Consider the following 26,528-nt stretch of genomic DNA (forward strand, 5'->3'; position numbering starts at 1 on the left):
AGATTTTTGTTAGCCAAAGGTATTAACGGATGTGGGGTTCGGTTACAGATCAATCATGATTCATTGAATGATGGAACAAATCTGACTGACTAAATGGCCTACTCTTGTTCCAATCCTTTAATTGCATTTGCAATTTCAAAAGACAAAACTAACCCAATAAGAACAAAGCCAACCATTGTCAAGGTTTGTAGGATGTGCTTATGTAGAGAGTGGGAGTATGGTGTCGAGATAGAGGATCAGCCATGATCATATCGAATGGCAGAGCAGACTCGAAGGACCCAATGTCGTACTCCTGCTTCTATTTTCTTTGTTTCTATGATACACTCATTGCTAACCTTTCTACCTGAATCATACTTTGTAATAGTTAAAGCAGGTTGAGGAAGTCCTGAGGCAACCAGGCTCAAAGGATTTGTGGTGGGTAGAAATATAATAAATCCCCATCATTTTCAAGCACTTGCAAGTGAACCACCAGGGAATCCTGAGGGTATTCCTGAAATACTTCCCGGTCATTAATTGGTGCTTTTGTTTGAGTGGAGGCCTGAGTAAATCAGAAACTTATTGCTCCTTGGTTGGCAACTGGCTTCTACAGTACAGCACTGGATACTCTGTTTGTCTTTTTCAGAATTTTGTAGGTATGCACACCATCATTATCATATAAATTAGCGGCAGAGGTATGACTCCATGAAAACAGCTGCAAGCTCACTGAAAACAACAATGAAAATCTCAACACTATCATTAATGGGGCAGTGATGCAGTCAAAAGTTTTTCAAAATTAGGTTCCTGGTTTGATTGATTGGTAGGAGACTGATCTTATTCACTGCTCGAGTAGGATATATAAATTACTCACGGATGATTGTGGCTCTTCTGAGCTTAATCTATATGCTCCAGAACTATTGTAGGTCCCTACAGAATAACGATATGGACAGTCTGGTGACCACTGGCTGCTGCGAGGATTTGAGAAGGCTACACTGCTGCCAGATGTGATGGCTCCATCTTCATAATCATCCTGATCATAGTCAGATTCTTCATCTGGAGGAATGAGCTCAACAGAGATTTCCTGTCCATCATCTACCTGTTCAGGTATGCAGTAGGTAGAATCATTGCTTGTTAATTTGCTGTGGCTCATAGGATCTGGAGCAGTGATGACTAAAGCAGTACTCTCAGCACTTGCAATCGTAGGCACCATTGCATCATTCATGTAAGGGTCTTCTTCTGACGAGTCATCACTTGTCCGGATTCCACTAGTACGCTGATCAAAATGGCCATGCTCACTAGGATTTGGTGAGTCCTTAAATGCATCATCATCGGCATCAAAGCCCTCATCTTCCTCTTCTTCAGGGTAAGGTTGGCTAAAATTAAAGGTAGGCTTTCCAACAGGGTCTGGTGCAGTTGAGGCACGCAACTTGTATTTACCATCAACAGAAAGAGATCTTTCAATATTGCGGACACATTCGTCAATTTCATCAAAATTCAGGGATTCCAGAAACTCCTGAGCTGCTTTGCACGCTTCATCTTCCAGTCGCTTTAACTCCTCATCTCGAAGTTGTTGGAGTTGTACAAGTGACCTCTCAGTGAGTGTTGATTCATGCTGCTCTTTTTGACGTTGAAGCTCTTCAATCTCTCTCTCAAGCCTCAGAATCTCCTCCACTTGCCTGTTCTCTTGCTTTTCCAGCTGGCTATTTTGTACTGCTTTCTTCTGAACCTCCAGGATGGTTGCTTGTTCTTGTTGCCTCTGGGCTTCCTCAGCCTGAAATTTCAAAATGAATTATAAAGATAAACGCTTGATTAAATAAATTGAAATGCCAAAAAGGTGGAAGGTCAAATATCTAATGATCTCCCACAAAAGGTTCTTTTTATAGGTGCAGTGAGCAATTAGGAAGGCAAATGCCATGTTAGCCTTTGTTGTATGGGGGTTGGAGTAGAAGAGTAAGGAAGTCTTGCTGCTTACCTGTATAGGGTCTTGGTGAGAACATCCCTGGAGTGCTGGGTACAGTTTTGGTCTCCTTACCCATGGAATAATAAAATTTACTTAAAGGGAGTGCAACAAAGTGCAATCTAGTGCAACACCAGATTGTTTCAGAGGATAACATGGCTGTCTATGAGGAGAATGGGCTTATATTCTCTTGGGTTTTCGAAGAACAAGAGGTGATCATATTGCAATGTATAAAATTCTTAGAAGGTTTGTCAGTGTAGATCTAGAGGCGGTTTCTCCTGGACAGTCTAGAACAAGTCTTATGATAAGGGGTTGGCCATTTAGGACCGAGATGAGGCAAAATTTTGACACTCAAGAGGGTAGAGAATTTTATGAGTTCTTTACCCAAGGGTTGTGGATGCTCAAATGATGAGAATATTCAAGACCAAGATTTCTAGATTTTTGGGCATTAAGGAAATCACAGAATATGGGAGCAGGGAAGTAGAGTTGATATAGACATGTAGCCATGGTCTTAGTGAATGGCAAACAAGCTTATGGGCTATATGACAAAATCCTCCTATTTTTATCTTGTTCATTTGTAGGTGCTGTTAAAGAGATAGGTTTCAAGATGGATTTTAAAGGTCGGAAGAGATGAAGCAGTTTAGGGAGGGGAATTCCAGAGTGTGGTCAAAGATTACTGGTCGCTATGTCAAAACGTTAATGTGTAGGGAATGGGGAAATGCACAATTGATAGTAGTTAGAAGAGTCAAGGGTGTGAATGAAAGGGACTGCAGAGGAATGAAGGCACTTAAAGGATTTGGAGATGAAGACAAGAGTTTTGAAATCAATACAGCCAGGAATAAGAAACAGGTGAAGGTTGACAAGAATAATGGCAATGTGTATGCAGGCTGGGATGCAGGTGGGGAATGCTGGAAGAGCTAGAATATATAGGATGGAACTTGGGAGCCTCAGGAGGATAGCATTGGAAAGTTTGAGTCTTATGTTGACAAAGCCAATGATAAAATAGTGTTTCATCTTTTCACAGCATAGAATATCAACAAGAACTGTAGTACACAAATTGTAATGGACAGATTGGGGCCAGCTGGCATGACTGAGTATAGATGCACATTTTCTGTATGTTACTGCTTAATGCTATTTTCCAGTATGCTTGTGTTATAGATTGTACCGCTTGAAAATGTATGAAAATTATATTCAATGGAATTATATGGAATTTTGAAATTTCTAAAAGTATGTTGGGTTATTATGCAATCCAATGACACTTATCAATACTTGAGGAAAAAGAAACCCCATTTCAATCGCAGGTATCTTTAAATAGAACATAAAAATAGGTCTTATCCATATTGGTGTTTGGAAGGCAAGAGAAAAATAGATTCAAAGAGAAGTGTACAGTAGAAAAACTTGAGAACTAAATCCGGGAAATTTTAGTTTGTATATTAATAAAAGCAGGGTCAAAATTGGCAGATGGGAGACCTCTTTCAGAGTTAAAAAGAGACAACTCTTTTACAGTTAAAAAAAACAAACTGCTTTAAAAAATAATGAATTTGACCACAAGTACTTGACAAGAAAGACAATTAAGGTCTTATCTGCAATGTTCTTTCAAAAGGCACACACAGCTCCTTAATTTATCTTTGCTGTCTTGTTCTGCCAACAGGCTTTGCTAAAGCCCTACAGGACAAGTTCAACTGAAAAATTTTCAAAAAGGCAAATGTAGGAAAAAATACATTAATAAAAGACAATTACTCCTAAGTTTAACATGTCAGAGGGTCTCACAAAAATGAACTTGATTTTTGGAAATTGGTCAGGAAAAATGAAGCAACAGATTATTTATTACCTGTTGTATGAGGAGTTCTGCTTCTTGTTTTTGCCTTTCCCTGTAAAAGACATATTTTAAAATGAAACAAAGTAGCAATAAGGTATTTAAATATTGATGATGGTACTTGCTGGTTGATAGACTGTTGCCCAAAACCTTGATTTTGTGTCAATTCAATTAAATGGATGGAACATTAAAGGGGCCGGGGAGGGCGGGGTGCAAAATTGGCAAGCATCTGAAAATGAGTGTGGGATTGTGATACATCATTAACCCATGCCTATTCCTTCTGATGCAAGCACCATGCAAACTCCACACTGTCTGCTAACTTATGAAGTACAGTGCAGCACAGTGCTGAATGCAGGGGTCCGAATTCGTGCAAGGCTAGCCTGTCCCGAAAGCTAGTCTGTACCTCTTAAAGGGGAGGTGCATTCTGGCTGGTGCAGATGCTGAAAGTGGCTGGGGAAGATGTTCTAAGCAGCAAGAACATGAAGAAATGGCACAACAGCACAGATAGCATGCTCCAAAGTTTTTTCAGATGTAGTACTGGAGGCCTTGGTGCAGGAGTTGGACCGGAGGAGAGGGGTCCTTCCATCTACAGGGGCCTTCTATGTACAGGGGCTCAGGAGGCCCTCCAGGCAAACTCTGAGAAGACAATTGGAGCAGATGGCTGTTACTGTCTATGCAAACAGTGTAGCCGAGGGCCTGCATCCACAGGCATGAGAATTTTAATGACCTCACACGAGTGGTCAAAGTCAGTAAATCCATCTTCAAATGCCGTATAATAATAAATGAATCACTAAATGTAGCGACTACTCAATGCATTCTGCCGAAGGGCCATGAAGGCTCGAAACGTTAACTGATTTCTTCTCCGCCGATGCTGCCAGACCTGCTGAGTTTTTCCAGGTAATTCTGTTTTTGTAATGCATTACACCCTTCACTCACCCAACAATAATCCCTAGCAATCATGACCCATACCTCACATTCAAAGCTTCACTTCACCCTCATCCACTTAGTACTGTCGTGACCCATTTCTCCCAGCATGTACACACTGAAGGCTATCCACCCAAACACATTGTACCACACTCATTGACACATACTTCCCTCTCACAACACAAGGAGGCACACATCCATAGGCATCAGCACTCTAGTGAGGAGCATGTCCTTACTCCTGTACATGAGATGTTGCTCTCCATCATTGTAATGGCCATGACTGAGGCTATGGCCAGTGACGGGTCAAAAACCATCAGAAATGCTGGTCAGCTCATATTTAATCCTTCTTCTCACGTCTCACTTTCTTCTCATCCCCCATTCCCTTCTGATTTACAAGTTGCACATGGTGTAAGCATGAACCACCTGCCACCACACCCCCGAATCTCTTCCATATGCATAACCTTACACTGTGCCTTTTCTCTTCAGATACCCAAGAACTGCTACCTGGACCAGGCAATTGCGGAACAGAAGGGGTTGGAAGAGCAGGAAGACAGTGATGAAGATGAAACACCATCACTTGCTCTTATACTCTCAGTCACCAGTTCAGATACTGAGACTGCATATACTTTAAAAGTCAGTTGGGAGGCGGGATCTGCAGGTAAGGAGACACCAGGCACGAATGGCCTGTAGCCAGGACAGGGGACAAGAGTAACGCAGATGCCAGCTAAACAGAGGGCAGGTCACCTATGCTCCTGTGGCACTGATTCTCAGTTGTCTCCAGGTAACTCCGTCTTCGGCAGTTGATCCTGTGGTAAGGTTTTGACCCCCGTTGCCTTCCTGCCTTTCTTTTCTCACCCATACCCTCCTAATGACAGGGGTTCTGCCCCTCCTGCAGAGGGTGTTGCCCCTCATTGCTACAGGCCCAGAAATCTGGCATTCATGCCCCAATTGCCAGCTGGAGCCTTCCTTCTGGGCAAGTGGCTATCCAACTGTCCTGGGTACCCTTGTCCTCTGCTCTTCTGCTCTTGTAATGCCGGGGGTGTGCCGACCACTCGCCCTGTCACCTGTGCAATGCCAAAGGCTCCCATTTACCAAGTGTCTAATCCCTCTTTGCCCCGCTGAACATTTTGCAGAACTGGGGTGATGTACTGGGACAGGCATGAGTGGTTCCCCACTTTTTACCCGCCTGCCTTCAGCTGATCAATTTCTGCAAGGCACAGGTAACCTATCTGCCCCTTTCAAAATGAAACGGTCAGCCTCTGACAAGCTCTTAACGAAATTCTAACCTGTGTTAGTTGGTATTGGGAGCAGAGTGATCATTCATAGCGTTAAGATCAACACCTTTAAATTGACAAGTTGCCTGGCAACAGTATTTTTGAGGTCGCCCACTTCAGTTCCTGACTTTGGGTGCCCAAAAATTCAGTCCATAAAGTTGGTTTGCAATGTTTGTTTTGGGTTGTTTTTATTTTAGCATTCTGACCAAAAAGGCATTATGATGATCACCAACAGAGGGAAGGTAAAGTGTGGTATGGTCGTTAAATGGTGAATTGGATTCATGTTCAATGGTACTGCAGTTGAACGAGTCGATTATGGATGACAGGGCCAGAAAGAGGACTATTGGTTGCCTACTCCACAGCTGCTTGCTGTATACCTGGTGGCAATGTTGTGTGCTCATAATTGTGAGGTTGTGCAGGATACAGTAGACCTTAACAAATATTGGCACACGCTCCTGCAAGTACATAGAGCTCCTCCAAAATGGTCGGGGAAGGGGGAGGGCTCTTTAAGCACCCCAAATGATCTACTTGATCAAGTTTCGTCTGGCAGTGTGGCTTTCATTATCTGCATGATGTTCACATGTATGTGTTTGCCAACTGGAGTTGTCATCCAGTTGGTCAGTGGATAGCCCTCGTCATGGAGCAGCCAGCCCCTGGTTCGTTGTAGTGGCTCAAATGCAGCTGACACAGTGGACTCCCTCAGAATGAAGCATCACGAATGTCAGGATTTTGAGCATTGACCTGCATGATTCTCTGTGCATGGTTACACATCAGATGGACATTGGGGGCATGAAATTCCATTCAGGTGCACTGCATATTAGAATTTAAGCCTGCTATTCTGATGAAGCCACACGCTTGCTCCATCTGCATCTCTCTGGAAAGACAGAATGAAATGTGTTCAGTGGACAGGGAATTGAGTGAATTCAAGAAAGGAGGTGGAGAGAAACCAGTGAACTACAAGCCAGTTAGCCTCACATCAGTAGCCATTAAAGTGTTAGAATCTATTTTTAAGGAAGTCTTAAAAATGCACTTAGAAAATCTTAGTATGATCAGACAAAGTCAACATGGTTTTACAAAAGGGGAATGAGTTTGACAAATTTATTAGAGCTTTTTCAGGATGTAACTAGTAAGTAGATATTGGGAAACCAGTACTTGAATTTCCAAAAGGTATTCAATAAGGTGCCATACAAAAGGTTAATAGGCAAGATAAGGGCTCATGGAGTTGGGGGTAATATATTAACATGGATAGAGGATTAGTTAAGAGGCAGGAAGAAAAGAGGCAGAAATGGGGCATTTTCAAGTTGGCAGAATGTGACTAGTGGAGTGCTGCAAGGATCAGTGTTGGGGCCTCAGCTATTTACAATCTATATTAATGACTTAAGCGAAGAGACAGAGAGCAATGGATCTAATTTTGCTGATAATACAAAGCTAGGTGGAAATGTAAGCTGTGAGGAGGGCACAGAGAACTGCAAAAAGATATAGACAGGCTAAGTGAGTTGTGAGGGAATCTGTATTATGGGGTTTGAGCTGTCTGTTTTCAGAGCGCAGGCAGAGGACTACAACTCCCAGCATGCTCAGGGCTCTGGCACAATTGCAGAGAGCTGCAGTGGGATAGGCTGCGCATGCGCAGTTCTGGGTTTCCTTTTATAGAATCTGGGGAGATGCGTCTGGGCTGGAGAAGCAGCTGGAGTGCAGTAGTGTGAGTCTTGGTGCAGCCGTGGGAGCAGTGAGAGCATGAGACTGAAGGGCACTGGTTGCTTGGTGTGCTAGGAGCTGGGCTGAGAGAAGCCAGGGGCAGTTGATAGCTCCGTGAAGCTGGGAACTGGGGCTCAGGAAAAACCCAGGAGCAGGGTCAGCTCAGTGAAGCTGAAGAGGTGTCAGTGGGAAACAGTTGTCAGCTCAGTGAAGTTGGGAGTTGGGGCAAAGAAAAGCCTGTAAGAAAGAGTTTGGCAGCAACACAGCTGAGCACAGACCCTAGAGTGCTGTCTGGCAAATACTATGGGACAGTCTCGAATTAAATGATTGGGCAGCTGAGAAGTAACCAAATGTTGGGGAAGTCTGAGATGGAGTCCAATTGTCTGACAACTCATTGCAGGCAGAAGAAGCAGGAGAGCTTCCAGGTTGAGTTGGAGTTGCTGCTGAGGGAAATCAGAGGTGATATCCTTGAAGGGGAGAAGCTAAAATCCCTCACGAGGTCTGGACAGGTTGCTGAAAACTTCATAAGTTTGCGGTGTGGTGGATCACAGTATAGACCACGGAGTGCAGCCTGCCAAATGCCATGGGACGCAGTTTTGGATGAACAAAGAACAAAGAAAAGTACAGCACAGGAACAGGCCCTTCGGCCCTCCAAGCCTGCTCCGATCATATTGCCTGTCAACTAAAACTTTTTGCACTTCCGGGGTCCATATCCCTCTATTCCCATCTTATTCATGTATTTGTCAAGCTGCCTCTTAAACATCACTATCGTACCTGCTTCCACCACCTTCTCTGGCAGCGAATTCCAGACACTCACTACCCTCTGCGTAAAAAACTTGCCCCGCACATCTCCTCTATAGTTTTCTCCTCTCACCTTAAATCTATGTCCCCTAGTAATTGACTCTTCCACCCTGGGAAAAAGCTTCTATCTACTCTGTCCATGCCACTCATCATTTTGTAAACTTCTATCAAGTCGCCCCTCAATCTCCGTCGCTCTAGTGAGAACAAACAATCCGAGTTTCTCCAACCTCTCTTCATAGCTAATAACCTCCAGACCAGACAGCATCCTGGTAAACCTCTGAATGAGTGATTGAGTGGCTGGGAGGTGAGCAGTTGTTGGGGCAGTCTGAGCTGGAGTCCAACTCATTGCAGGCAAAAGAAGCAAGAGCACCTCCAGGCCGAGTTGGAGCTGCTGTTGAAGGGAAATGAAAGGAGAGGAGCGCAGACCCCTCTTGAGGAAAACAGAGTTTGAAGGATGTCTATGTGGGTCGCAGAGAAATTCATGGCATGCATCTTGATTGCGTCTGTCACTTAATGTGTTGTTTGTGGTGTATTTAACCACAGTTTCCCCATTAATTCAGCTTTACCTCATGTTAATTCTGGATGTTAGAGAATAAAATTGATACTAGTGATTGTTTGCTTTGTTGACTCTTATATAGTAAAATTTCATCTGTTTGTTTAAAACAGTGGAATCTTGTGGCTTTATTCTCTTAGTAAATACCTGGGATTTCAAATTTCAACTACTTTACAACAAAAGTCACAGGTCTGTAGCCGCATCGTTACACGGTGGGCAACAAGATGGTAGATGGAGTATAATGTGAGGTTATTCTCTTTGGATGTAAGAATAGAAAAGCAGAATATTTTTTATAAGGTGAGAAACTTATACATTTTCAATTTCAGAGAGATGTGGGTGTGCTCATACAAGGAACACAGCAAATTAGCAGCAGGTACAGAAAGCAAGCGGCATATTGGGCTTTATTGCAAGGGGATTGGAGTCCACAAATAAAGAAGTCTTGCTGCAACTGTACAGGGCTTTGGTGAGACCGTATTTGGAATAGTGTGTGTAGTTTTGGTCCCCAAATTTAAGGAAGGACATACTTGCATTGGAGGCAGTATGGCAAAGGTTCACTAGATTGGTTCCTGGGATGAGAGGGTTGACCTATGATGAGAGGTTGAGTAAATTAGGCCTATACACTTTGGAATTTAGAAGAATGAAAAGTGATCTCATACAAGATTCTGAAGGGGCTTGATAGGGTGGACACAGAGATTGTTTCTAATGGCTGGGGAATCTAAAACATGGTGGCACAATCTCAGGATAAGGGGACAATTATTTAGGACTGAAATAAGAAGAAATTTTTTCACTCGAAGATTGTGAATCTTTGCAATTCTCTACTTAAAGGGTTATGGATGCTCCATCGTTGACTATAGCTAAGGCTGGGATAGACAGATTTTTGGTATCTCAGGGAATCAAAGGATATGGGGAGTGGGTGGGAAAGTAGAGTTGAAGCCCAAGGTTTCCCATGATCATACTGAATGGCGGAGCAGTCTCAATGGGCCATATGGTCTACTCCTGCTCCTATCGCTTGTGGTCTTATGTTCTTGTGAAAGATGTTGCTTATATTGCCTGCCTTGGAAGGAGCCAGATGCATGACAGTTCATGGGCATAATCACGACAGTCATTGGCAATGTGTCCTTGTGCTGCTTTGAGAATGCAGTTCTTCTTGCAGCAGGTGGCAGATTTCAGTTGGCACATCTTTACTGAAAACAGAATCCAGCATGATCAGCAGCAGAAGTGTGCACGTGTGCCACAGACACCATTTTGGAACCAAAGCAGCACCTATATTACTGAAAATACCTGTGCCAGGCAACAGAACTTTGTGGCAAAGGTCTGCACAACAGTGATTTTGTAACTAGCTAGCGACTGACCAGGAAAACCAGCTTCTTAAAAAGGAATGTAAGAAACTAATGCTTTACATATATATCACCATGTCAATGGTAAATACACATTCTCAATATAAGTAGGATTAGTCTTTCAGTCTCACCAAATGTGGTGGCAGTATTCAACAAGCTACAAATACATGCAATTGAAAAATTAACTTTTTCAATCATCATAAAGCATTGACAATCACACTGAATTTTCACTACTTTTCCTTTTAGAATAACACTTTTAGAAGTAAAGAAAAAGGAATTTGTTGGCTGCTGGGTCAAGACAACCTACAGTAAAGATACAGACCTTTCTTCCTGCTCTTTCTTTCTCTGCACCTCTTCGTCCCGTCTTTTATTTTCAAGTAGTTGTTTATAGTGTCTACGTGCCAGCTGACCTCGTCGGTGTGTCTGCAATATTATTGTGGAATTCCGTACATGGTGGAATTTCTTCCTCCAGAAGAAAGCTCGATAATTTTTCTGAATTATGATAACCTTGCCAATAATCTTTTTGTACTGTTTCCTGTTTGGGGTGAGAAAACCTTTTGCTTAAATAATATGAAAATGCACTAGTTCACAAAAAAGTAACTCAATGCATATATTTTCTGAAAAAAATTCTAAACATAGTTACTGGAAATATGTTGCAATAATGACAAAATTGAAAGATACACTGACTCCCATCTTACTAAAGAAGAAGTGATCAAACAAGTTACACTGTTTCATCTAGTTGGACTTAAATGGCTAATAGAATGTAAACAAATTCAAGCAAATATTCATAAACAGTTAACGTTTTGAGTCCGTATGACCCTTCTTCAGAGCTCTGAAGGGTCATACAGACTCGAAACGTTAACTGTCTCTCTCTCCACAGATGCTGCTAGACCTGCTGAGTTTTTCCAGCATTTTTGCATTTTTGTTTCAGATTTCCAGCATCCGCAGTATCTTGCTTTTATATTATTCATAAAAAACCTTGTTATAACATTCAAAATGTCCACGTTTACCTTGCCAGATAGCCAAGGACATGAGCCTGTATCATCATAGCAGCTTTGCAAACCTCAACTTCACGTTGTTTCTCCAATCTGTGTTCAAGGGACTCCCGTATGAAAACCTGTTTAGAGTAGAATATATGCAAGACATGTAACTCCCCACCAATCAAAAGACATTCCTTCATTTCTGTTCGTGTCAGATGGAATAATGGTTATTTTCTGTTACAGACTTATCACTCCACAATATATACCTTGCAGTGATAAAAAAACTCAGGGGACGGGTTCATGGCAGAGATACATGTCGTGGTTCAAATGATGACAAATGAGTTAAGGTTTCTCAGTTATTGCCTTATAACACAATATTAGCTAACTTACATCTAAACATTTTGATGGTTTACTAGTTAGCCTTGATACAATCCAATTAGATGAAAGTCAAAGAAGAGATCCATGGTTGATTTAAAAATGTGCACTTTCGAATTTGGTAAAGGTATTCTGATATGTAGAATGGTAAAAGATTACTGAGGATTGCAACAGTGTTTTCTCCCCCTCCATCCTAGAAGGAATTAATTTGTTATTAGGAAATAGAGGTAGTTTAAGTATGTTATATGTGTATTTGGGTGTGTTAGGAATAAGGTATAATTTTTAAGTTCAATTTATATATTTTATCTATTTGTGGGTTAAAAGGTGAAACTTGGGATCTAGTTTCATGTTTGGGTGGAGACAGCAGGTCTTAGGCTCTGTTTGTATACCTGCAATTCTAATGAGTTTTATGACCCTTGCAGTGGACGGCTGTGTTTTCAATGAGGGGGTGGAGGGGGGAATAGTGGTTTAGGAAAGTTGAAACAAGCATAGAAAAAAGCTGTGCTGTTGCCTAACAACAGGAGGCCCCACAGAGATACAGGGTTCAGTTGAAAGCAGTTTGAGTTCAGCTGGACAGGAGAGGAAACTGCAGAAGCAGAAAATCCTCAAATCCAGGGGACTGGAACAGGAAAGGTCCCAAGAGGACAGTCTAATCAAAGGACAAGGACAGGAATCTGGAAAAGGTCCTGCTCTGTGCAAGTGAAAGTGAAGAGCAGAGGGGAAGAATCAAGGGGACAGATGAAGGTCTGTAACTCTTTACTATGAGCATGTGAAGCAGTGGTGTTCTGTTGACAGGGCTGAGTCAGAGAGAGAGAGAGTGCGTGGAAGGAAGTTTGATGCATGTGGTGATCCAGGAGAGAGGAACAGCAGAAGAAGGGCTCGAAACCCTCGGAGTGGACCCTTGTGTAAGGCGCCTGAGAGAAAACATTGGCTTGGGAGAAGATTCCAAAGCAAGTTCGTAGAGAGCGGAGATTGGAAACCCTCATGTGAAAGACGGAATTCACTGAGACTGGTTGGCTCACAGTGTGACAAGCATCTGGGGGGAGTTGATGAGAGATCCTTCGCATCTGTTGGCGTGGCATCTGTCACTTGGTTTCAGAGTGTGGCGTGTCTAACCTCAGCTCATCTAGTGGTTTACATGGACTGTGTACTTACTGTGAACATTAGAGTATAAGATAGTTTTTGTAACTTGTATTATCCTTACAAATCTGTATATATCTGTGAAGGCATAGTTGTGGGTGAAGGAGTATTGTAATATAATTAATCTTTTCTTGTTTAATGAATGTTTTATTTGTTTGTTATAAGTTCATCAGCTGACTCCTGTGACTCTCTTCAGTAGCCATTCTCCATGTATTTAAACAAAAAATAAAAGTTAGGATCTATCAAGCCGGGCTCCACCCTGATTTTTGGCTTGTCCAGTAGTAACATCAGCTCGGATCATAACATTATAATGAGGCAGTTACCCTCCCATGTCTCATAGAAGTATGAGATTTAGAACAGTAAGTGTAAGCAAGTCCACAGGTGGCATTACTACTGAGTAATTTGGGTACTTGAGGATAAGGAACTTAGTTTTTGGACAAAAAGTGGGGATGTGGGGCTAAGCATAAACGCTCTTTGAAAGAGACATGGCCAGCTGAATTATCACTTTCTGTGCTGTAAGTTTCTATGATTTTATAATTCATCTCCACATATGTGCATTTTAAAAAGCAGCAGCAGGGACCTTGGCTGATATTTTTTTTCTCTCCAAACGTGTGCAGTGAAGTGAACTATACCAAATTCAACTAACAGCATGCACTGGGAATGGAACATACTCCTTTCTTGTCTGTATTGTTCATTTAACCACCAAGGTCCGTGTTTATCAAGTAAGCCAAGCATTTGACAACTTTTGTGAGCTGAGCTTGGCATTGATACACTGGCATGGACCTCAAATAAACTTCACTGTTCAGCTTTCTCAGGTCTTGTCAATATTAACTAAAATGAATAATAGGATAAATGTCAAAATTCAGCAGAATTTCTCTGAAACAATGTCGGTTCTTGTGTTTTAAATTAAGCAGTGAACATGTGTGTAACTCCTTAGGTTGAGGAGAAGACATGAAAATGTTTTGGTGAAAAAAACAGTGACCTGTTTTTAAATTTACTGAAATAATGAGCCAAAGTTTACAGATTATTTTAGCTATGTCAGATTTTACACGGGGATGAATATACAAATCATTAATCATAAAAGACAGACTGTCTTACTAGGCAAAATACATTTGTGAAAGGGTTATGAGGAAGCAGTTTGCTTTAAAAGTCACATCCCAATAATTCTTACACATGAAAGACAGATTTACTTTTTCTGATGTTCACTGGATGACAGAACATAATTCACAGGGGGAGAAAAAGTCTCTAACCCAATTTACCTTTGTTTTCCCCAGCTGCCAGTCTGTATTAGTGTTATCATAGCAATAAAGTAATGCTCCACACTTTCCTTTTAAATCATCAGGTAGAGAAAGGTTCCTCATCAAGACTTTATATCTGAGGAGAAAAACCAACAAATCATGTTTTTCCATTGCATCATCTTGTCTCACATTTTCACTGGTATGTTAAAGACTATTGCTTGGAACTTCCACAGGAGATTCTTGATCATTCATTGTAATACCATAGTTGCTAGAGAGAAATGGGATAGATGGCTGTATACACTGTTTCCCCAGGGTTTCTATCAAAATTATAATAGACAGTTGAGAGTGTCTCAGGCTTCTCATAAGATTTTTACCTCTGCCACTGAAGGTAGAAGGAGGTAATGTTTTCACCTCTGTTTGTCTGTAAACAATACAGCTCAAAAAATGAATGGAAGGATTTCAAAGCCTGGTCAGTGTGCGGGAGTGGGCCCCGCTCGCCGGCGTGTAAAATGATGCGCAGTAGCGTCGAGCGTGCGTTCCCACATCACCACGCGTCGTTCCGATCTTCAGTTTGGTGGGCGCGCACCAGAGACGGCTGCACACCCGCCAAAATGTCAAAGGTCTATTAAGGCCATTTAAATACCAATTGTAATAATTAACAGGGCTGTCCATCCAACCTTAAGGTTTGCGGACAGGCAAAGAGCCCAGGTGGCCTTCGTATTTTTCATGGAACCTCATCCACTGGCGGAATGAGATTTCATGAAGAGTTTATAAATGTAATAATAATGTTTTAGTAAAATTCATTGACATGTTCCAGCTCATGTGACACTGTCACATGAGGGGACATGTCTGAATAATTTTTTAAAAATTGATACAGAGATATAGTATGGCTCTAGGAAGAGCTGATTAGTTTTTGATTAGGCAGATGCTGATCTGGATCCTGGAATTTTTTTTCGAGGATCAGTTTTCATTGGAAATTTTAAGGCTAATTTACTTTTTTAGAATACAGGTTGTTTGATTGAGAATGTTGTTGATTGTTTTAGGATGCTGTGGATTGTCTCTGCTGTTATGGTGCAATTTGTCACATCTATCAAAATGTGAGCAGAGTTTTCAGAGCACGTTGTTGGATGTGAATTTGCCTAAAGCCTCCTTAGTGAGATGGAAACACTTAATAAAAAGATCTATATTTTTAGGTTTGTAGTTACAGAACATCAACCAGGCAGAGAAAAACTTCTAGGAAGAGCTGCATAATTATTATAATGTTGAGCTAACAAAGTGTGGCAAAGGTAAGTGCTCTACTGAGTGCCTTCTTCACTTGTTTATGCTGTTTTTTCCCCCAATATACGCCCATAGGCGATATGATTAGCCAGAACCAACACAGTTTTATGAATGAGAAGTCGTGTTTGGTAAAGGAGTTTTGTTTGGACTTTTTTCGGGGTGTAACAAGCAGGGTGGATAAGGGTGAAGGGGTGGATGCAATGCATTTGGATTTTCAGAAGGTATTTGATTAGGTGTCACAAAAGAGGTTGGTACACAAGATTAGGGCTCATAGGATTCAGCTAATACATTAACATGGATTGAGAATTGGATAACAGACATAAAACAGAGTAGGAGTAAATAAATCATTTTTGGGATGATAGGGTGTAACTAGTTGAGTGCTGCAAAGATCAGTGCTTGGGCCTCAGCTATTTACAATATATATTAATGGCTTACCTGATGGGATTAAATAATATCCAAGTTTGCTGACAATAAAAATATCTAGATGGGAAAGTAAGCTGTGAGGTGGATGTAAAGAGACTGCAAAGGGCTATAAATTGGTGAAGTGATTGGGCAAGAAGGTGGCAGATTGTTTACAATGTAGAGAATAGTAGGAAGAATGGAAAAGCAGAATAATTTTCAGAAGGTGAGAGGTTAGTAAATGTTAGTAATGCAGTGATTTTGGAGTTCTAAAACAAGAATCAGAAAAAGTTAACATGCAAATATGGCAAAAAGGAAGGCAAATGGTTTGCTAGCATTTATTGTAAGGGTGTTAGAGTTAAAAAGTAAGGAGGTCTTGCTGTTTTGGTGAGACCACACCTGGAATACAGTGCACAGTTTTGGTCACCTTATTTATGGATTGTTAGACTTGCTTTGGAGGTGCAAAGGTTTACTAGATTGTTTGCCTGGGATCAGGGGGCAGTGCTATGAGGAGTGATTGAGCAGAATGGGCCTGTATTCTCTGGAGGTTAGAATATGAGATGTAATCTTATTAAAACACACAAAATTCTTAGAGGACTTGCTAGGATAAATGCTGAGAAGCTGTTTCCACTGGCTGTAGAGTCTATAAATGGGGATTGTGGTGTTAGGATAAGAGGTCAGCCACTTAGGACTGAACTAAGGAGCAATTTCTTCACTCAGTACTAATCATTGGAATTCTCAGCCCTCGTGGGCTGTGGCTGCTCAGTTCATGAATCTGTTCAAGGCTCAGACTAATAGGTTTTTAGGAATTATGAGAATCAAGGGATATGGGGATAGGGAGGGAAAGTAGTGTTGATGTTGAGGCTTAGCCATGATCCTAATGAATGGCAGAGCAGGCTTGAAGTACCTTCTGTTCCTAATTTTTAAAAATTATTCATTTACAGGATGTGGAAGTCGCTGGCTAGGCCAGCATTTATAGCCCATTCCTAATTGCCCTTGCTCAGAGGGCATTCAAGAGTCAACCACATTGTTGTGGATCTGGAGTCACACGTAGGCCAGACCAGGTAAGGGCAGCAGATTTCCTTCTCTAAAGGACATTAGTGGACCAGATGGGTTTTTACAATAATCATGGTCATTATTAGACTTTTAATTCCAGATTTTTATTGATTTCAAATTCCACCATCTGCTGTGGCTGGATTCAAACCCAGGTCCCCAGAGAATTACCCTGGGTCTCTGGATTACTAGTCCAGTGACGATACCACTACACCATCACCTTTGTTTTAAAAAAAAATAATCTCTTTATGTTTCTAACTTTAAAGCTGGGATTTTATGAAATCATTGATGTCATCTTTGATCAGATTAACACATTGGTGAAAAAACACTCATTTACATTGAATCCATTTGGTTAGAGTTGAGAAGCAAGAAAGTGCAACTGGGGTTATTCTATTGGCCTCCAATTAGTGAGAGAGAGAGATAGAGGAGCAAATCTACAGGAAATCAGAGATGTGCAAGAACTATACGGTGTTGACGCTGGGGACTTTAATTACCCATATATAAATTGGCATAATGTTGGAGTAAAGGGAAAGGAGGGGGAGGAATTTCTGAAATATGTTCAGGACAATTTTTTTATATGTTCTCGGTCCAACTAGGAAGGAGGCATTGCTGGGTCAAGTGCTTAGGAATGAGGTGGAACAGGTGGGACAAGTGGACCAAATATCTGTAGGGGAACACTTAGATAAGACTTACCATACAATTATCAGGTTTAGAGTAGCAATGGAGAAGAGCAAGGAACAATCTAAAGTAAAAGTCTAAATTGGAAGAGGACTACACTAAAGATTGACAGGAAAAACTGTAACGGAACGATGGGTGGCTATTGACGAGGAAATGTGTCAGGTACAGGCTAGGTATATCCTCACTGTTTGCCACACTTCCAAGTTTGCTCATGTCATGTGTGCTCTTGTCCAAAGGCAGGTCCTTATCTCATTGTTTGCAAACGGTAGGGAAACTAAGGCCAGGGCTCTTTGGATGAGGAGGGAGATAGAAAACATGATGGAACAAAAAAAAACGAGGGTACATGATGCACATCGGGTGAATTCTTCAATCAAGGACCAGGTTAAATACAACAATTTGACAGGGGAAGTGGAGACGAGCATAAGGCTGGCAAAGACAGAATATGAGAATAGAATGGCAGTCAACATAAAAAGGAACCCAAAAACCTTCTACCAGCATGTCAACAATAAGTGGGTAGTAACAGGCAGAGTGGGTCCTATTAGGGTCAAGAAGGTACTTAAAGGTACAGAACATGCTAAATACTGCATAAGTATAAGGGTTTACTAAGGACAAAGATGCTGACTAAATGTCGGTCAAAGCAGGGATGGTAGAGATGTTGGATAGGGTGATTTTTGACAAGTAGGATGCACTGGAAAGGCTGTCATTTCAGAGTGGATAATTTGCCTGTCCAGATGACTTGCTTTGTAGGTTGTTAAAGGAATTGTGGGTTGAGGTAGATGCCTTAATCTTCCAATCTTCCCTAGATATGGGGAGGTGCCAGAGCATTAGAGGATGACAAATGTGGCACCCTTGTTCAAGAAAGGGGGTAAGGACTTGGATATTAGAATACAGAATAAAATTCCAAAATTCGCCAAAGATACCAAACTTGGAAGGGGTCGGTTAGCTCACTTTTCTAGATGGCTAGTGTGTGGTTCAGAACAACACCAACAGAGCAGGTTCAATTCCCATTCCAGCTAAGCTAGACTTGGGACCTGCTTCCTTGCTCTGCCCTGAGAGTTAAAGGCAATGGCAAACAACCACTGACAAAAGGATGAAATACCAGCAAACAACGAGATAAGGACCTGCCTTCGGACAGAGCACACATGACATGACCAAACTTGGAAGTGTGGCAAACAGTGAGGATGGCATCAATTGACTGCAAGATGACACAGATAGGTTAGCAGAATGCACAGACAAGTGGCAAATGGAATTTAATGCAGAGAAGTGTGAGGTGATGCATTTTGTCAGAAAGGATAGGGAATGGTTATGTGGACTTAAAGGCACAGCTACAGGGAGTGTGCAGGAGACAGGAAACTGGGGATGATAATATTGAACAATGGAGCAGGCTCGAAGAGCTGCGCATAGGCCTTTGAAGACAGCAGGGCATATTAAGAAAACAGTTAGTGAAGAAAGTGAGATCTCAAGCTTCATAAATAGGGATATTGTAAACAAAAGCAGGGAAGTTATGTTGAACCTTTACAAAGCTTTAGTTAGGCTACAACAAGAGTATTGCATCGAGTTCTGGTTACCACACTACAGGGAGATGGGAGAGTCCTTGAGAGGGTGCAGAGGAAATTTACCAGAATGGTTCCAGGGATGATGGATTTTGGCTACAAGGTTAGGTTGGAGAAGCTGGGGTTGTTCTCCTTGGGGCAAAGGAGGTTTAGGAGATATTTGATAGAAATGTTCAGGATTATGACCAGTTTAGGTAAGGAGAACAGCAGTTCCCATTAGCTGATTACACAAGTATCAAGGGAGTCAGATAAGGTTTTGGGCAAGAGATAGAGCAGGAATGTGAGGGAGAACTGTTTTACACAGTGAGTAGTAATGATCTAGAACTAATTGCTTATGAGGCAGGTGGAAGTGGAGTTGATGAATGATTAAAAAAGGAAATTGGATGGGCACTTGAGTGAAATAGAAACATAGAAAATAGGAGTGGGTCATTCAGCCCTTCGAGCCTGCTCCATTGTTCAATATTATCATGGCTGATCCTATCTCAACGCCATAATCCCACTCTCTCCCCATACCCCTTGACACCTTTAGAGTCCAGAAATCTACCGATTAAATATATTCAGTGTCTTGGCCTCCACAGCCTTCTATGGTAGAGAATTCCACAGGTTCACCACCCTCTGAGTGAAGAAGCTTCTCCTCATCTCAGTCCTAAATGGCCTACCCTGTATCCTGAGACTATGATCCCTTGTTCTAGACCCCCCTCCCCACGACAAGCACAGGAAATATCATCCCTTCATCCAGTCTGTCCAGCCCTGTCAGAATTTTATACGTTTCAATGAGATCCCCACTCACTCTTCTAAACTCCAGTGAATGCAGGCCTAGTCGGCCCAATCTCTCCCCATTTGACAATCCTGCCATCCCAAGAATCAGTCTGGTGAACCTTCGCTGCACTCCCTCTATGGCAAGTGTATCCGTTCTTAGATAAGGAGACCAAAATGGCACACAATACTCCAGTTGTGGTCTCACTAAGGCCCTGTACAGCTGCAGTAAGACATCCTTGCTCCTGTACTCAAGTCCTCTCACAATGAAGGCCAACATATTATTTGCCTTCTTAACTGTTTGCTGAACCTGCATGTTTACTTTCAGTGATTGGTGTACAGACACCCAGGGCCCTTTGTACATCAACATTTCCCAATCTATCACCATTTAAATAATACTCTGCCATTCTGCTTTTCCTACCAAAGTGGATAACTTCACACTCATCCACGTTATACTGCACCTGCCATGTATTTGCCTACTCACTCAACCTGTCTAAATTGCCTTGAAGCCTCTTAACACCCTCCTCGCCACTTACATTCCCACCAAGTTTTGTGTCATCAGCAAACTTGAAAATATTGCATTTGGTTCCCTCATCCAAATCGCTGATATATATTGTGAATAGCTGGTGCCCCACTGGCCACCACCTGCCAATCCGAAGTTTCCTGTCTGCTAACCAATTCTCAATCCATGCCAATATATTGCCCCCAATCCCACGTGCTTTAATTTTACACACTAACCTCTTATGTGTGACTGCATCAAAAGCTTTCTGAAAATCCAAATCCACTGGTTCTCCCTTATCTAATCTGCTGGATGCGTTCTCAAAAAACTCCAGGAGATTTGTCAAGCATGATTTCCCGTTCATAAATCCATGTTGACTTTGTCTAATCCTGTTGATTTTTTCTGAGTGCCCTGTTATCACATCCTTAAACTTGCAGGATTACGGGAACAGGGAAAAAGGATTGATTGATTATATCTAAATATAATTTGGTTATATTATATTTAGATATAACCCCCGACCCTCTTGCTTGTCCCTCCTGCTCCCTTCTCTCTCCCCGACCCTCCTGCTCGCCCCTCCCCCGACCCTCCTGCTCGCCCCTCCCCCGACCCTCCTGCTCACCCCTCCCCCGACCCTCCTGCTTGCCCCTCCCCCGACCCTCCTGCTTGCCCCTCCCCGACCCTCCTGCTCGCCCCTCCCCCGACCCTCCTGCTCGCCCCTCCCCCGACCCTCCTGCTCGCCCCTCCCCCGACCCTCCTGCTCGCCCCTCCCCCGACCCTCCTGCTCGCCCCTCCCCCGACCCTCCTGCTCGCCCCTCCCCCGACCCTCCTTCCCCTTTAAAATTCTTAGCTTTTTGCTGGATTAAAATCAAGTCTTTGCTTGACTGAGAGCTGGCATAGTTCTGTAAGTGCAAGGATGATAGGGGAATGGGGCTCTCTGGAGTTAAGGCACGGCCAGCAGAATTTTGGGTGACCTCAAGTTTACTGAGGGTAGAATGTGAAACACAAGCCAGGAATGCGTTGTAACAGTCCAGACTACAGGTAACAAAGGCCTGGATAAGGGTTTCAGCAGCAGATGAGGTGAAGTCAAGCGATGTTACGGAGATGGAAATAGGCAGTCTTAATGATGGCGCAAACGAAGTTGGAAGGTCATCTTGGGATCAAACGTGACACTCGGGTTGTGAACAGACTGACTTAATCTCAGTCGGATGGAGTTGGTATTTAGGGGACAAATTTGGAGTGAGGGACCAAAAATATTGGAAAGACTGAAGCCATTGTTTAATGGAGGAAATTGCTGCTCATCCAGCACTGGATGCCAGATAAGCTGTCTGATAATAGCAGCAGTGCAGGAGTCAAGAGATGTGGTAGTGATGTAGAGCTGGGTGGCATCAGCATAAATGTGAAAACTGTGCTTTCGGATGATGTCACCAAGGGGCAGCATGTAGATGAGAAATAGGAGGGGCCTGAAGGATAGATCCTCGTGGGACACCAGAGGTAATGGTTCAGGAGCAGGAAAGAGAAGCAATTCTCTGACTAAAATTAGATGGATTGAGAGATTGCAGTCCCACTTTGTTGGGTGACAGTGGAGAGGTGTTGCAGAAGGATTTGGTCAACAGTGTTGGAGGCTGCAGACAGGTTAAGAAGGATGAGGAGGAAAAGTTTACCTTCATGATCTTCACGTTCTTCCAGTTCTAGCCTCTTGAGCATCCTTGAGTTCTATCACTCCACCATTGACAACTCTTTCTTAAAGCTGTCAGGCCCCTAAGCTCTGGGATTTCCTCATTAAACCTCTCTGACTGTCCACTTTTTCTCTCTTCCTTTAAGACGCTCCTTAAAATTCTATCTCTTTGATCAAGCTTCTGGTTACTTGCCCTACGATCTCTATTATCTCTTTGCTCGGCATGTGGGCGCACATCCGACATGTTGGAGCGTGAAATAGCTAGTGATGATGTCGGGATGCTCACCCAACATTGTTGTGCACTCGCGTGATATTGCGGTCGGTGGGCACGCACAAGAGTCAGCAGCGCGCCCGCCGGCAATTAAGAGGCCTATTAAGGCCATTAACGTATTAACCAACACTGATTTTTTGCTACCCATCCAACATTACGGTTGGCGGGCGGGCGAATCAGCCAGGTGGGCTCTGCCTTTTTGAGGAAACCTCATCCAATGGCGGGATGAGGTTTCTGATATTAATTAAAGAAAAATAAAAACGTTTGCACAGAATTTTCATCTTGTATATGTTCAGGTGACTGTTTCTGATGCATGGGCACTTTTTCTGGATTTTAAAACCTGTTATTATTGGATTTGAATTCTTCAGCTCCCTGAGGCAGCTCTCTGCCTTCAGGGAGCTTTCTGTGAGCACTCCCCCACTGACTTCAACGCTCGCCCTCCTACCACCCCCACCCTGACAGTGCTGAGCCTTTCAGTGCACTTTTCAGGCTGACTGGCTGTTAATTGGCCAGCCAGTACGAAATCGCGCTCAGGGTCCGGTCGCGAGCAGCCGCCCATTTTGAGGACACTCCCCAGCCCACCAACCACGCCACACTCAAAATCCTGCCCTATGTACCTCTACGTTACATTTTGTCTGATATCATTTCTGTGAACAGCCTTGTACATTTTACTATGTTAAAAGGTGCTGCATAAATGCAAGTTATTGTGTTATGGGATGGGATTGGGTCAATTTCATTCACTGCAAAAAAAAAGTGACTTTGTTCAGGCTCATCTGCGCTGAGTGTATATTGAATACATCTCCACAACACATGAGGTGATCCAACAATACTGTGTAATCTTGATCTGCAAATTATACCTTGCATAGAAGTTCTGGAATTGCCTCCTGACTGGGAATCCAGCTCGTCGTATTTTCACAGTTTCCAACATTCCTGAATATCTCAGCTGGTTTAGTACAACTGTTTGGTCGAACTGATCTGGCATCTGAATGCAGAGAAAATGGGGACAGAGGATTAGCATATTTGGCAGCAGAAATTAGTGCAGTAACGCTTAGAGCAATAGGAAATCATAATTGTCCATCATTCTCCCTTAATTTGAAGTCCGTCAGCTTGTAAAGCATTTTTACTTTCAGAGGCAACTACACAGTATGTAAAAGGACAATCCTCTGTCCTGGAAATAGATAACACTTCATCATACTTGTATACAGAAGAGGGAATGAGAATGTTACTGTACTAATTCTTCATCATGATGTTACCATTTGCTTTCAATCAGAATTTAATGTTTTGTGAAGATATTAAAAGTAAATGCAGATAATTAATTTAAAAAGTTTGATTTAGAGCAGACAAAAGCAGGATTGGTAAAATTTCCCAATGGGAAACATTGTCCCTTTAAAATGCACAAGTTATTTGTGGTGGAATAAAGATTCTTCAAAGAAGTTACATGTTTATGTTTAGTATCAGCTTTATAAATAAGAATGAAAATGTTTGAAAAGGTGCACAAAAACCCAAGATCTTGTTTGCACTGGCAAAGAGAAACTAGACGCTATGCATAAAACAGTATCTTTTAAATTTACAAATGTTAATAATAATAAACAATTGGAAGTTTTTCTCTCTACATTCTCCCTACACTGTTTCACATCTATTCATCCAACATTCTTCCTTCTGTACTCCATTCATATTTCATTATTCATTAACCAATGCAATCAGTCAGTTAAACAAAGGACTTGAACCTGCTTATAACAAGTGACTGACTCAGGAAAACAGGCCTTTGTCCAAAGCTCTGCTGTGCACACACAGTGCCTGAGAGGGAAAAAAATCATTTCTATGTCAATAGATGCGTCATTGATGCTCACTAGGAAAGATAAATTAAGTACACAATAAGCCTGGCAGCATAATGAGAGCTCATGTAGTTCAACACCTTGCACACAAAATATAAGAAGCTACAAATCTGAGATTTTTCACAAGATTTTTACTCCCTTAACTCCTTGTCCTGTCTGGGTAACATTATATTCACATTGATGATCTGGTTGTTCCTGTGCTTTTACTCTCCACATTTTCAGCACAGAAATAATGAATTCTCTGATCTATCTTCTGGCACCCAAATTCAAAAGTATAAACTCATGAATGGGTGTCTGAATGTACTTTGGTCATTCAGCAGCTAGAGGTAGCATCATCATTGATTTTTGATTTAGTTGCAATTAACACAATAATAAAATCTGAAATCAATTACAAAATGAAGCGCAGTCTTTTAACATTCTGCAACCCATAAGACAGTTCATTTTACAATGCATACATCTGAATGCCCTCTCTAAACTGTGTTAGCAAGAGCCCGTGATAGCAAGATGGTTTGGATGCCACTATCATCAATGATGCATTGCAGCAACCCATCAGAAGCCGGCTTTTCAACAGGGCGAATTGATCAGTGTCATTATCTAATTCCCTCTTTCTCCTTTCCCACCCAACCATCACCAAAAATAGACTGCCTTTGTCTTTGACATCCAATATTCCATTCACTAGTCTGGAAGAAATGCTAAAACATTCACGACAGTGACAAATCAACTAGAATGACCAAGAGCCCTGTAACTCGATAGTAAATATCTACCTTTTTCTCATTTAAATAGTTTAAAGATAGGTTTAATGTAATGTCTTAAGTTTGAATCGACTGTGATTAGAAGGGAAGAACCAAAATAACATACACTGTTTATTATGCCAACAAATCTCTCTCTTTTTAAAAAAAACCATTGACAGGATTTGCCAACAAAATTATAATGTGAATATCTCCTGGCTTTGTAAACCAAACTTAAAACCTTACCATGGTGCAGACCTAGCATAAGTAGTTCGATGGTCCTTTTCCTTTAGAGGCTTAACTGAACCCCGCTGACCTTATAGAGAGATGCAGATAAACTGAACAATGCCAAAATCAGTCTAGCACTTTAGTGGCTAGTTTCTATGGCAACACTTCCCATGCTGAGGCTAATTAGTGCCATGTACTGAGAGGCCCAGTCAACTATGAGTGCAGCAGTGACCAATATTGTACCACTGGAAAGCTGAGCCTCAACAAGTCACCTACTGAGATAAGCCAACTGTGGTCTTCACACCAGTTTGGGTTGGGGGCGGGGGCAGGGGGGGGGGGAGAGGGAGAGAGAGAGAGAGAGAGAGTGAGTGAGTGAGTGAGTGAGTGAGTGAGTGAGTGAGTGAGTGGGATCTGCCCGACAAACTCTCAAAGAAAGCATACCAGTGATCTGCTCTCATATAATAGGCAAACACATTTCAACTCTAATCATAACGCAGATCTCCATGGTTATATAGTGATGGTGAAAAGTGATTGTCATATATGTTACAAGTGTATAAAATGTAATAATTGTTATAAGAACACTAAAAAATTGTACCAATTTTGGTCAGACCAAACAGGCAGGAAAAGCAACCACAGAGTCTGTGTCTGATCTCTCCAAGCTAAAGGAGGCAGTATACTAATACAGTACGCTATCCTCAGAAATTGCAATGTTATGGTTATGGCACTGGGCTAGTCACCTGAAGGTCATGAATTCAAAGCCCGTCATAAACTTAGTATTGAAAGGGGTTGGAACTCTAAGAAAAATGACCATTAAAGCTGCTGCATCATCACAAAAGTCCAACCTGCTCATCAGAGAATGAAACCTTCCTTTGTCAGGCCTACAAGCAATTCCGATCCCACCTATCATCGACTTCTAAAAGCCCTGACATGTTACTCAGTTCATTCAGATTGACAATAATGTTTGCTTTGCCAGCATTGCTGAAACTCCCCATTTAAAGTCTCTCTTTCAGACACAATCATTTTGAACAATTTGGGAGACACAGGTTACTTGTCTTCAGCTGATGTGATTTAATATCTAACATTGGGAGACATGAGACAGTGGTTCAATATAAGGTATAACTTGCTCTCCAATTTTCTTTTTCTTGTTATAAAGCAGAAGTCCATCATATGAAAAGCAACATAACCAGATTATCAGGTTTTTCTTTATGTTGAGAGATAAATATTGGCCAGGACATAGGGATAACTTCCCCGCTCTTCTTCAAAATAGTGCCATGTGATCTTTTACATCCACCGAGCAGGCAGCTGGGGCCTCTGTTTAACATCTCATCCAAATGACTGCACCTCCAACTGTGCAGCACTCCCTCAGCGCTGCAATGAAGTGTCAGCCTTGATTTTTGTACCGAAGCCCTGGAGAGAATCCAGAACTTTGTTATTCAGAGGCAGGAGCGCTACTAACTGAGCCATGGCTGACATGGAAGGGACAGTCCCATGTATGAACTGCTTTGTGAT

The 26,528-nt window shown here is 42.1% G+C and overlaps 1 protein-coding gene across 1 annotated transcript in view; it reads right to left on the reverse strand.

Moving 5' to 3' along the window:
- Positions 1 to 26,528, reverse strand: part of myo10 (myosin X) — a 345,458-nt gene that overhangs the window by 70,110 nt on the left and 248,820 nt on the right. The window contains exons 20-25 of the mRNA XM_078539144.1: positions 23,086 to 23,210; positions 14,088 to 14,202; positions 11,344 to 11,450; positions 10,656 to 10,868; positions 3,765 to 3,804; positions 848 to 1,747 (exon numbers count right to left, since the gene is read on the reverse strand). Of these exons, the coding sequence (XP_078395270.1) occupies positions 848 to 1,747; positions 3,765 to 3,804; positions 10,656 to 10,868; positions 11,344 to 11,450; positions 14,088 to 14,202; positions 23,086 to 23,210 (1,500 nt within the window). The remainder of the gene's footprint in view (positions 1 to 847; positions 1,748 to 3,764; positions 3,805 to 10,655; positions 10,869 to 11,343; positions 11,451 to 14,087; positions 14,203 to 23,085; positions 23,211 to 26,528) is intronic.

The sequence above is a fragment of the Cetorhinus maximus genome, chromosome 3 (genome assembly GCF_964194155.1).
Source record: "Cetorhinus maximus chromosome 3, sCetMax3.hap1.1, whole genome shotgun sequence".
In the NCBI taxonomy this organism is placed as follows: domain Eukaryota; kingdom Metazoa; phylum Chordata; class Chondrichthyes; order Lamniformes; family Cetorhinidae; genus Cetorhinus; species Cetorhinus maximus.